Below are 11,238 nucleotides of genomic sequence, written 5' to 3'. Positions count from 1 at the left end.
TGTTAATTTTCAAATTAATATGGTCTATCTTTAAATTTTACTTTAGTGGTTTATTTTGTAATTTTTTTTTTATTAAATTTGTATTAAATGTAACTTAACAAATTTTTTTAGCTTAGATTTATATTTTAAAATTCAAATAATTTTTTATCCCTTAATTTTGAACCTTTTTTTTTTTTTTATTTCCTAAATCTTTAAAATTCAAATAAATTCGTTGTTTATATTTATTTATTTATTTTTTTTTTTGAAAAAAAAAAGGGACAGTTTTTAATTTGACTATGAAAGAATTGAGAACTCTCAACCTGAATACGTTCTTCTTCCCTCCCACGCTCACATGTTCTTCCACCTTCTCTCCGGCTTCTTCTCGCTTTAAGCAGCACAGTGTGGCCGCCATCGTCGCCGCCGTCTTTCATCCGCTCGTGCGGCCTTAGCCTCCCTCTTAACGGTTTGCACTGATTTTCTACTCTCTTGTTCTACTGATATTCTCATATGCATTACGTCATTTTTCTCACTTGAGAAACTCAAATTAAGACTGGTCTAATGAATGAAAGGATGAGTCGTTTTTTTTTTGTTTTTTTGTTAATTTTGTTTGTAATAGCAATGAAAGAGAAATCAGCCGCGCGGCAAACTGGGATATGTTTGTACTTGAGGAAAGTTTTTTGATCGATAAACGAACGTCCTCGGCCATATTTATTGTTGTAGGTTTTAGTTTGTTTTGATGAGTTTTAAATTAAAATTATGGTGGGCGAGCGCGAGACCGAGCATGAGTCTTCTTTGTTTACATTTATGCTAGGCTTTTAGGGGCTGTTCTCTCTCAGAGGCCAGGCGGGAGAAGAAAGAGTGTAAGAAAAAGTCTGAACTTCATGTCCCTGATTTATCATCGTTTGTTTGTTGTTGTTTCAGCCAACAATGGATGTCGATTCTGATAACGTTCATAAACCATCGGAAGATGCCGAGTGCAAGCCAATGGTGTCTGAAGATTCAAATGTATATTAAGTAACTTTAATTTCCTTAATTATATGTATTTTTTATTGTTTTTCTTTTAGATACATGAAAATTTTAGCTGTTTGGTGCATAAGAAAGTGATGAAATTATTCCAAGTTTCTTGTCTCGTCCGTTTAGGATTTTATTCCGTTAGTTATGAGATTTTAAATAAACGTTGGAGTTTATATTCTTTGTTGTATGTGTATGTTTGGGTCCCATTTTGACCATGTTCCAATCATATGTTGAAAGCTTGTCTTGATTTGTAGTCTTTTTTTTATATTAAGAAGACGGGTAAAGCAAAAGAGGAAATTGCTGATTCAATTAAGAACTTAAATATTGAGGAATTATAATATTTTTTTGTCATGTTTATTCAAGAGACATGCATCTCCCTTCTGTTTCGTGTATAAAAAGGTTGGATGAAATTATTTTCTAACTTTCTCATTCGGTTCACGTTTCAACTGCCTTGTTCTGTAAGTTGGAGGAAACCATTTTCTAAATTTATTGTATGGTGCATTAATCACTTAGTTATGAGATTTTAGAAAATGTGTGAGTTTTACTTTGTGTGTGGAAGTGTATGGGCCACATTTCAACTGTCTTGGTCAATAAGTTATTACGAATTTAAGAGCTAGTCTTGATTTTTTTTTTTTTTCGTATGTTGATATTAAGGATAATGGTAAAGCAAAAGAGGAGCTTGCTGATTCTATTAAGAACTTAAATATTGAAGAATCATCTAGACATGCTGGGTCTTCAGCCACAAACTTCAGGCGCAAACCAGTTATTATCATTGTCATAGGAATGGCAGGTAATTTTCAATGAAAGTTCTTGTTGCTGTTGAAGTTTACACGCACGCTAAATCTTTTAACTTATATTATGGTGTTTAAGACCTATGGTCTATATTGATGTTTGTCACTTTCAAAAAGTAAAATAAAAAATTCCCCCTATTTCAAAAGGGATTGACTTGCTCTTCTGCAAGGTATTTTTTCAAGTGTGCCTACCATGTACTGATGTTCCTTTGGTTTCCAGAAGCCCATACAGTGTGCCTGACCATTTAGAGACTGTTCTAGAATTTTTTCTAGGACCAAATTAAGGAGGTTCTACCAGGTGAGGTGGGGTTTTGTCACCCTGCCCTAGGGGAGCTTAGAAGATCGAGCATAGGAAATTTGAGAGAGGAAATATTTCCTCCTATCTGAATGGATGTGGAGGTTCCATCAGGAATAGGAGGCTCTTTAGTATAAGATCATGTTAAATAAATACGGTCAATCGCTGGGAAACTTCTTAGGCTATGGAAGACCCTGGTGTTGGATATTATATTTAGTTTTGTATCTTGGTTTCCATGTTCCTAAGTTTTTCATCATCATCAGTACTGTTTTGAGGCTGGAAAGAAAGATGAAAAGAATAGAAGAAAGATAAGAGAGTCTTAGTCAGGTAAGAAGCAGAGATTTTAGAAAAGAAATTATAGAGAGTTGAAAGAGAAAATAAGGTGGTTTAAATTCAGATATACAAGTTTGTTTAGAAAAGAACTTATGTTGAAAGAGAAAATAAGAGGGAAAAGATCTAGCATGTTTGTTTATATTCAGACATACAAGTTTTTCTTTGAGGTGGATTGTCTTTGATTCTTTGAAGTTTTGTTTGTTTCTTTTTGTTCTTGTATCATTTTTAATTGTAAAGAGATAGAGTGGGGTGGTTGTTAGATAAGTTTTGTGCAACTGCAGCGGATGGATGGATTTTGGGGTTAAATTTGGGTTTATGTTTCGTATGTCTCAAATCAATCTCTCCTTGAAGAAATATTTGAAAGGGTATCTTGACAATTTGGAAACTCAGACATCACAAAAACTCTGCAATATCAGTTTGTTGTTTGTTAACGTTTGGTCTAAATACTTTTATTTTCAACCTTAATCTGAAGCTGTTGGTTGCCCTACGAAATCAGCAACATTGTTTCTGGTCTAAAGAAGTTATTATGAAGTTGTTGGTTTGAATAAGATGCTCCCAATTTTAGAAGTCAAACAGGTGTTTGCCAAGCTTTCGTTGTTTGTTGTCCCAACTATTGATGCCACTTGGCTACAAGATGTTGCAGGTCGTTTTAATGATTGATTTAATATTTGTGGTAGGTTTGCAGTGTATTTAACTGGATATATATTTTTCAATTTATGATTTATTTGGCCAACTGGTAGAATTTTTGGCTACTTCTTTGGCTTTTACAGGCTCCTACCTGCCATGTTCATTTGGTTTTCTTGAATGAAACACTGTCAGTTTTGGGTTTAATATTACATAGCCGTAATGAAATGACTTTTTTCAGGGAGTGGGAAGACAACTTTTCTTCATCGTCTGGTTTGCCACACACATGCATCAAATATCAGGGGTTATGTAATGAATCTTGATCCTGCTGTAATGACACTGCCTTTTGGTGCAAATATCGATATAAGAGATACCGTGCGGTACAAGGAAGTGATGAAACAATTCAATCTCGGGCCTAATGGAGGCATTCTGACGTCACTTAACTTGTTTGCCACCAAATTTGATGAGGTGAAATTTCGAATGTATCTCTTTCTTAAATTATGTTTCTCTTTCTTAAATGGTTATAGTGAGTTTGGAATGATAATTTTTTTCATCATTTGTTTTTTGATCTGTAAAAGATGATTTTATGCTTTGCTAAGTTCATGAACTGTTCTTACAAGAAACAAGAAAGTTCAGGACTAATGCTCGTGTACCTTTAGTAGCCAATCTTTCTCATATCATGTGCGTCGAGTTCATATTAATGGCATATTTCCAATGTTATTATATTATTTAGTATTTCTTCTATATTTATACTATACATCACACACCCTACTGTATTAACATATTAAAAGTTTCTTGTTGAACTACGTGATCTCAGGTAATTTCAGTGATTGAAAAGCGAGCAGATCAGCTTGATTATGTCCTTGTTGATACTCCTGGTCAGATTGAGATATTCACGTGGTCTGCATCTGGGGCCATCATTACTGAGGCTTTTGCTTCAACCTTTCCCACTGTAATTGCTTATGTTGTCGATACACCTCGTTCGTCTAATCCAGTCACATTCATGAGCAACATGCTTTATGCCTGTTCTATCCTCTACAAGACGAGGCTACCAGTTGTGCTGGTTTTCAATAAAACCGACGTGTCAAAACACGAGTTTGCTTTGGAGGTATTTATCATGGTAACTTTGACCTTTCTTCAGTGTTTTTTAAAGAGTAGAGCTGAATCACCCAAGCGTTGACCCTTATTGGTATAAACATACCCTTCAAGGTCTGAGTTTTAGCCATGGAAAACATAGTAATTTAAAACTCTCATTGTCTATTAGGCTGTTTTAGAGTGGTGGGTAAAGTCTCCCAATGCTTATTAGTGGTGTGGTGAGTCATTTATAATCCTAATATAAATTGAAAATTTAGACCTTTGCCACCCGAGGAACGCTTCATTTTCGATAAAGATCTTCTCTCGAACCTTTGTGTATACTTATACATCTATGTAATTGTGCTGTACATTTCCCTTTTTAGATTATCAATATACTACAAAGCTTTTGAAATTTAAAAATGTTAAACAAGGAATTGTGCATGCAGTGGATGGAAGATTTTGAAGCGTTTCAAGCTGCAGTCAGTTCCGATAGTTCATACACCTCCACATTAAGTCAGAGTCTTTCACTTGTGCTGGATGAGTTCTATAAGAACTTGAAATCTGTTGGAGTGTCTGCAGTTTCTGGCTCCGGAATGGATTCTTTCTTTAAAGCAATTGAATCCAGTGCTGAGGAGTACATGGAAAACTATAAGTATGAATCTTTTCATCTGTAAATCTATTAGTTAGAGACAACGATTATGCAGGTTGGAACGTTGCAACGATTTTGACACTTCTGCTACTTTTGGCTTTTTTTCTCAGAGCAGAGCTTGACAAGAGAATCGCCGAGAAGCAGCGATTGGAGGAAGAGCGCAGACGGGAAAACATGGAGAAGTTGAGGAGAGATATGGAGAGTTCGAAGGGACAAACTGTGGTTTTGAGCACTGGTTTGAAGGACGACAAGAGTAAAACTAAGATGGTTGATGATGAAGACGAAGAGATTGACGAAGAAAATGAAGACGAAGAGATTGACGAAGAAAATGAAGACGATTATGATTACAATAGATCTACCGAAGAGGACGATCCTATTGATGAGGATGAAGATGAAGAGGTTGCCAGATTCTCCTTTTAGTAGTGAAACAGACATGATTGGAGACAGGAGAAGTTGAAATGAAACTGTATACATTTTACGAAGAAACCGAGTCACCATACTCCGAACGCGAGGATTTGCCATTGTTTTTCTGCTTGGGGGCTGTTGTGATATTCCATTTAGATGTTGATCCTTGTAGGTAGAGGAGCTTTGGTTTGAAAGCTGGGTAGCCCATGTGTGTAATGTTGTTTGTACATTTTGATGATTTATGAGTCCCTATTTGTGATGTGCTCCCTCTTGTCAATTGAAGCTAGTTTTAGTTTTAAGAGTTTCAAATTCTATTTTAAATATTTGTTTGGCCTACAACTGGCGGTAGTATGGGTAATCAATAATGTGCCCATTCGTAATTTTAATCTGGGATGTCACCTTTTGGGATATGCTGAGAGACCAGTTGAATCTAAAAATCTTCATCCATGGTTCACTCATGCTAAAACTCCTCAATCAAGTTGAAAATGATTAGGAATGATAAAGAATTACTCTAAGAGAATGTAAGTTATGGATTATTTTTGTTAAGAGAACGTAAGTTATGGATTATTTTTGTTCCTATCGAGTATAGATAGGAATAACCATCCACCATTGCGTATTGGTACTTATCGAGTATAGAATAGATCTGCTTCTTTTTGTTCCTGTGAATAGAATAGAATTGTTCCATTATTACTAAAAAGAATAGACCAAATATTAATCCTTCTCAAGATAATCCCCTCGCCTCAAAGGGGGATGTTCATAACATAATCCCAGTTGTTTGTTTTCTGTTCATATAATGCATACAGCTTTAGTTGCTGATTGGGCTGGATCAATAGCCCTATACGAATTAGCCGTTTTTTATTAGAGGCCTTAAAATAGCATGGTGGTAGATACTTAATATTATGGTGGTGATACTTTCTTCATTATGGTTATGATATACTATTGTGTTTGATTTCAAATTTACGCATCTCAATATGTATTATTACATCATTTGGATGAACACAACGAGAACCAAAATTTTTAAAGTGTTAGTTGGTATATAAGTATCTACTTCAACCGAGATCAAGTTATTGGTGAAAAGAAGGTACTATCTCACAATTTGAATAGCTCATCCACACCGATGAGGAGCCACATGAAAGTAGTAATTCGACAAGCATGAGGATCATTCCCTCTCATATCATTTGAATTTGAAATTATTCCATCAAAATTATTCCAAGAATTGAAATCTAGATGAGATGAATTTGAATTAAAAAAAGTGAAAAAGTATAAATATTATTTAGTAACCGGTTAAAACTGGAGTTGGAAGAATAAATAAATAAATAAAAATGGATAGAATTATAGGTAAAATGGGTAAAATGCCCACACATACACCTCTACACGAACGAACACTCTTCTAAATATATTTTATTTTATTAATTAAATTTATTATTATCCTTCCACATTGTACAATTGGCCCACCGAGTTTATAAGCCATGATCGATCAACAAAAATAACAACATTTTGAAGCACCAACATGACTCTTCTCATATCCAATATGAATATGTAAATAAATATAAAAATTAAGAAAAAAAAAAATTAGAAAATAATAAAGAAAGAAAAAAAAAGAAAAAAGAAAGGGAATAGTCGGAGAAAAGAGGAAAAACCCTAAAAAAAACTCTACCTCTCCACATGATTCCGCAGTGACCAACTAAAAGCATCCATGGCGGTCCTCTGCTTCCTCACTGTGGTTTCAGCTTCTTCAGAGCATCTCTCTCTCTCCATCTCTTTTTCCTCTCTCTCCTCTCTCTGCCATTTTTCTTCTTTGTTTAGACATACGATTCGTCGAATGTGATCTCCGATGGCGTCAACGACCCTCTCCCATTCCCATTTTTCTTCTTCTGGTTAGGGCCACCGCAGGTGATCGAGAATTCGCACCCGTACGCTGTCCCGAAGCATGAGAACAATCCCGATCCCTTCTTCCGCCGCTGCTTCTTCGCCGATTTCTTCCGGTAGTTTCTTGAATGCAATTTCTTCAAATCGCTGTCGTACGTTGGATGTAGCTCTGTTCTCCATCTCTCGATTTTCGTTTTTAGCCCTTCGATGCTGTCTTTCTCCGTCCAATCCTCCAGAATCGAACTCCCTACGTCGTCTGGCGCTGGATATAGCCCCTTCGCTATCGCCGCTGCCACAACTGACGGCGACGGTCCGACGTCAGAGCAGAGTGAGCCATTCGCGTTTACGATCTTCTTCGTCGTTCCGACCTCCGATCTGCTCCGAACTGACTCACGGCCGCCGACTACCGAGCTCGCGTTGCACACCGATCCCGCAGGTTTTGCAACGAACGCGTCAGGATCGTATCGGTCGCTCTGCGATCGCTTCATGACGATCGTGTATCCGTTCTTCATGAGACTCTGTTTCTGTGCTTTGATCTCTGTTAAGTCCCAATCGTAATCGACCGCCGATGAACTAAGATCGCTCTCCAGCGGCATACTCCGCTTCGCACTGTCCAACAGCGTCACGCCAACATTCACAGTACCCTTGGGACGGCCGGACGGTCGGCGAACCTGTTCATAAATCAATCATTTATAGTTTCTACCAAATTACATTACATTTTAGAGATGATTCTGATAGAACCACCTGTTAATAAATCAAGCATTTAGAATTTCCACCAAATTACATTAGATTTTAGAGATGATTTCGATCGAACCTGAAGCGTGAGGAATCTCATATTAGAACTAGGCGAGGATTGAGGTATAAGATTTCTGACGAGCTCTGTAACAGTTCCAACAAGAATATCGCGAAGCAAAGCAGATGAGTAGATCTCGATGGTAACGGTGGAGTTGAGATCTTCAAGCAAATCGTCATTAACTTTAAACACGAATTTCTCATTCCATGTCGGATTTGTGAGACCAACTTGATCGACTCGCGTCGTGAGCTTTCGATCTGGATCGATCCAGGCAACGGCGAAGGTCCTCATGGTTTTGGAGACGGAAGAGAGGTCTTTCGCAGACAGTAAGCTTAGCTCAAGAATTCTGAAAGGTCGACGCGCCATGATGGCGATGGCGGTGGCAGTGGCCGTTGGCGGTGGCTCGCAAGAGGAAGAGTAGGGAGGAGGGCGGGGGCGTGAGAGGAGGAGGGGGAGGAGAAGGAGGTGGAGGTGGAGGTGGAGGTGGTGGTGGTGGTGGTGGTGGTGGTGGTGGTGGTGGTGGTGGTGGAGGTGGTAGTAGTGGTTGTGGTGGTGGGCCCAACCTACTAGAGAGAAAGGTGGGAAGGAGAGGGTTTTAACGAAGGAGAGGAGAGAGTCTTGGGGGTGTGAGATGAGATTTCAGCGATGCTTGTATGGCTGTAGTAAAACTCAAATGTAACAGAATTTTTTTCTGTTTTTTCTGTTTTTTTTTTTTTTTAAAACAAACGCTATTTTCTTGGCTTTGGGTTTTACGCATTCCCCTTTTTGCCCCTCTAAAACACTCATATATTCAAGAAAAAAAAAAAAAAAAAAAAAAAAAAAAACCCAAAAATTTAATTCAACCGGTTGGGTTGACTTAGATTATTATTATTATTTTTTTTTTTATTTTGGTTGGATTACAATTTAAAAAATTGAGGATTTATATTTTTTGTCAGGTCAACCGGACCAACTCAACCAATTCGAAAATAGAGTTACATTAATTATATTTAATGCTTGTAACGATGTTAGTGATGTACTCTTAGTTGTTAAATTTGGTATTTGAATTGAATAAGATTTTAATTATTAATATAGCACGTTAGATAATTGGGTTGGGTGGAGCTGTGTGTTATTTGAGTCACCAATCTAACCAATTCAAAATTTAGGGTTTGAAAAGTTTAAACAAATTTAGGGTTTGAAAAATTTAGGGTTGGTTTAAACAAATTTATGGTGGGTTCAAAAGATTTTTCCAGTCCAATCTAAACTCCTGTACGATCATTAAACAAAATGGAAAAATAACTAGTTTGGTTATATCTATCTGTTATACAATTAAAAAAAAAAAAAAATAATAAGAAATGGGTTTGATATTAAATTTCTTAGGTTGATATTTTCTAATTTTTATGCCTTTAAAATTGATATTAGAGTGAATCCAAAAAATGATGAATTATATAAAGAAATAACTATTAATTAAAAAATATTATTTATTAGTTTGATTTCGGATAAATTAATTAAAAAATATGTTTAAATTTTGTATTTTATCTCAAAAATACTCTCGAACTTTTAAAACTTTCAATAATACTCTTAAAACTTTAAAATAATTAAAAAAAAGTTTGAGAAATCATTAAAAAATGGAATTAATGCTCTTCACTCAAACTTTTTTTAAATACTCTTATAAAATTTTAAAAATAATATTAACATCTATTTTTATTAAAAAAGTTTTAAAATTTTTTATCGTCAATGTATAGATGAAAACAATCACTCGAGAATTCATAGATTCTCTTCAAACATTTTAATATTATTTTTTAAAGTTTAGGTGTATTTTTTAAACGCAATACAACAATGAAGACAATTTTAAATTTTAAAAAAAGTTTAAAGATGTTTTTAAAAATTTTTAAATAGTTCTTTTATAAATTTAAAGTATTAATGAATTTTTGAAAATTTAAAAATATTTTTGAAATATTTTTAAATGTTTTAAGTATATTTTAAATTTTGATATTTTTTTTAGATTTTTTTAATTTAAAAGTATTATTAAAACTTTCAAAAATTTAGGAATATTTTAGAGATGCTAAACATATTCTTATCAACCAATAATTTTATTATTTTCTTTTTCATAAATATCATATTAATTGTTCAACCATTCTATTAATAACAACATATAAAACCTTTTAATTTAATATTCAAAAGGTTTCATATTTTAAGGTGAAAATGTTGTTTTTTTTGTTAGGTTCCATTTAAGTAACGACATATCAACCAACATGTGCCTCGGACGTGTAAGCATTTATCAACCAACTTGTGACCATACTAAAAACATGACCAACCAACATGGTCCCAAAAACCGGAACTCTTTTTAATTAAACTATGACTAGTAACTAAAATGAGGGATAACTGGCCAATGCCCGTAGTTGTACAATTAATCTATATCGTTGACAGAAAAATGTCACAATTTCATTTAGAATTACTTTGTCGTTCAAAACAAGCAAGAAACATCACAAATCAACTCTTCTTACTAAAATGAATCAACTGGTCTTACTAAAACTGTAACGATTCAGATTTTCCATTTTTGCCTTAGTTAAAATTTTATTTTTATTTTTATAAATGACAAGATATTATGTTATGCATTTATTCCCGTGCAATTTTAACGAGGAAGTTATTAGAAATTGTAACAGTTTTGGTTTATGGAATAAAATAAAATCAGAATAAATAATTAAATGTAATCTCCCCGAAAATCGAGGGATTTACTGCTAGACTTTTATTGCCTATAAACATTACTATTTCTCTAAATTTTCTTATCCTAAAACAGTAGTATGCCTTATTGGGAAATGTCTTGAAATTAGTTTTATTCCTATGCCCAACCTTTTACATCCCTGAAAAGAATTCTCTCCAAACTTTCCTCCGGAACATTGGGGTTGCTCTTCGGAGGAAGAATCGAGTAGAAGGAAGGCATTGATGTTGGGATCATTGTGTCAAAGAAGGTTGACCATCGGAAATCGGTGTTGAGGACGTTGTGGGATTGTCGGCGCGTCGCTGGAATCGGGGAGGCGGAAACTAGAGTTTCGTCGCTTGTTGGGTAAGGAAGGCAAGGTTTTTGGACTAGGGTTGAGCTGCAGACGCACACCCAGCAGCTTCGGCAGCTTCGCACGCATACACAGTGCGGGTCGGCTCGCACGTGTACGAAATCAGCTCGGTTCCGTCAATTCCCGCAGCTCGACTTGGCGGCTTAGTTGGCCGGTTTGGCAACGAGGCTTAGCGAAAATGTATCACTATAATATATCGATTCCAAGGTTTTTGGCCCTTCCGAAGCTGTTTCTGCCGTTATTTTTACCATCCGAGGTCAGTATGGTTCCTAAACGTTAAAAACAGATTAGGTTGGGGTTTATTTTGATAAATATCATGAGGTTTAGCTAGGGTATGTTATGAAAGGTTCTAAGTTTTTATG

The 11,238-nt window shown here is 35.4% G+C and overlaps 2 protein-coding genes across 3 annotated transcripts; one reads left to right on the top strand and one right to left on the bottom strand.

Annotated features, from left to right (window-relative positions):
- Nucleotides 1-295: 295 nt before the first annotated feature.
- On the top strand, nucleotides 296-5,423 carry LOC111805682 (GPN-loop GTPase QQT2). Of its 2 annotated transcripts, none has more exons than XM_023690847.2 (7): nucleotides 296-442; nucleotides 901-984; nucleotides 1,648-1,783; nucleotides 3,278-3,504; nucleotides 3,854-4,144; nucleotides 4,557-4,762; nucleotides 4,870-5,423. In XM_023690847.2, exons 2-7 carry the CDS (start codon nucleotides 907-909, stop codon nucleotides 5,177-5,179), a joined length of 1,248 nt encoding a protein of 415 aa, XP_023546615.2. In that variant the 5' UTR covers nucleotides 296-442; nucleotides 901-906; the 3' UTR covers nucleotides 5,180-5,423. The 2 variants fall into 2 exon arrangements, with proteins under 2 accessions (XP_023546615.2, XP_086984272.1); XM_087128146.1 differs by having other exon boundaries at nucleotides 302-442; nucleotides 791-984.
- A 1,129-nt stretch (nucleotides 5,424-6,552) lies between these two features.
- LOC111805697 (uncharacterized) lies at nucleotides 6,553-8,366 on the bottom strand. Its single transcript, XM_023690875.2, has 2 exons — nucleotides 7,848-8,366; nucleotides 6,553-7,704 (listed from the first exon to the last, which is right to left on the bottom strand). Exons 1-2 carry the CDS (start codon nucleotides 8,190-8,192, stop codon nucleotides 6,967-6,969), a joined length of 1,083 nt encoding a protein of 360 aa, XP_023546643.2. The 5' UTR covers nucleotides 8,193-8,366; the 3' UTR covers nucleotides 6,553-6,966.
- Nucleotides 8,367-11,238: the final 2,872 nt, after the last annotated feature.

The sequence above is a fragment of the Cucurbita pepo genome, chromosome 11 (assembly GCF_057944985.1).
Source record: "Cucurbita pepo subsp. pepo isolate OVF chromosome 11, ASM5794498v1, whole genome shotgun sequence".
Lineage (NCBI taxonomy): Eukaryota > Viridiplantae > Streptophyta > Magnoliopsida > Cucurbitales > Cucurbitaceae > Cucurbita > Cucurbita pepo.
This window is presented reverse-complemented; position numbering and strand designations above follow the sequence as displayed.

Bases quoted from the DNA above. Each gene is read 5' to 3' on its own strand.
- LOC111805682 (XM_023690847.2), top strand. From the start codon at position 907: ATGGATGTCGATTCTGATAACGTTCATAAACCATCGGAAGATGCCGAG. The intron at 985-1,647 runs GTATATTAAGTA...GTTGATATTAAG, and splicing joins TGGTGTCTGAAGATTCAAAT to GATAATGGTAAAGCAAAAGA. The intron at 3,505-3,853 runs GTGAAATTTCGA...ACGTGATCTCAG, and splicing joins TTGCCACCAAATTTGATGAG to GTAATTTCAGTGATTGAAAA.
- LOC111805697 (XM_023690875.2), bottom strand. From the start codon at position 8,192: ATGGCGCGTCGACCTTTCAGAATTCTTGAGCTAAGCTTACTGTCTGCG. The intron at 7,705-7,847 runs GTTCGATCGAAA...ATTTATGAACAG, and splicing joins TGAGATTCCTCACGCTTCAG to GTTCGCCGACCGTCCGGCCG.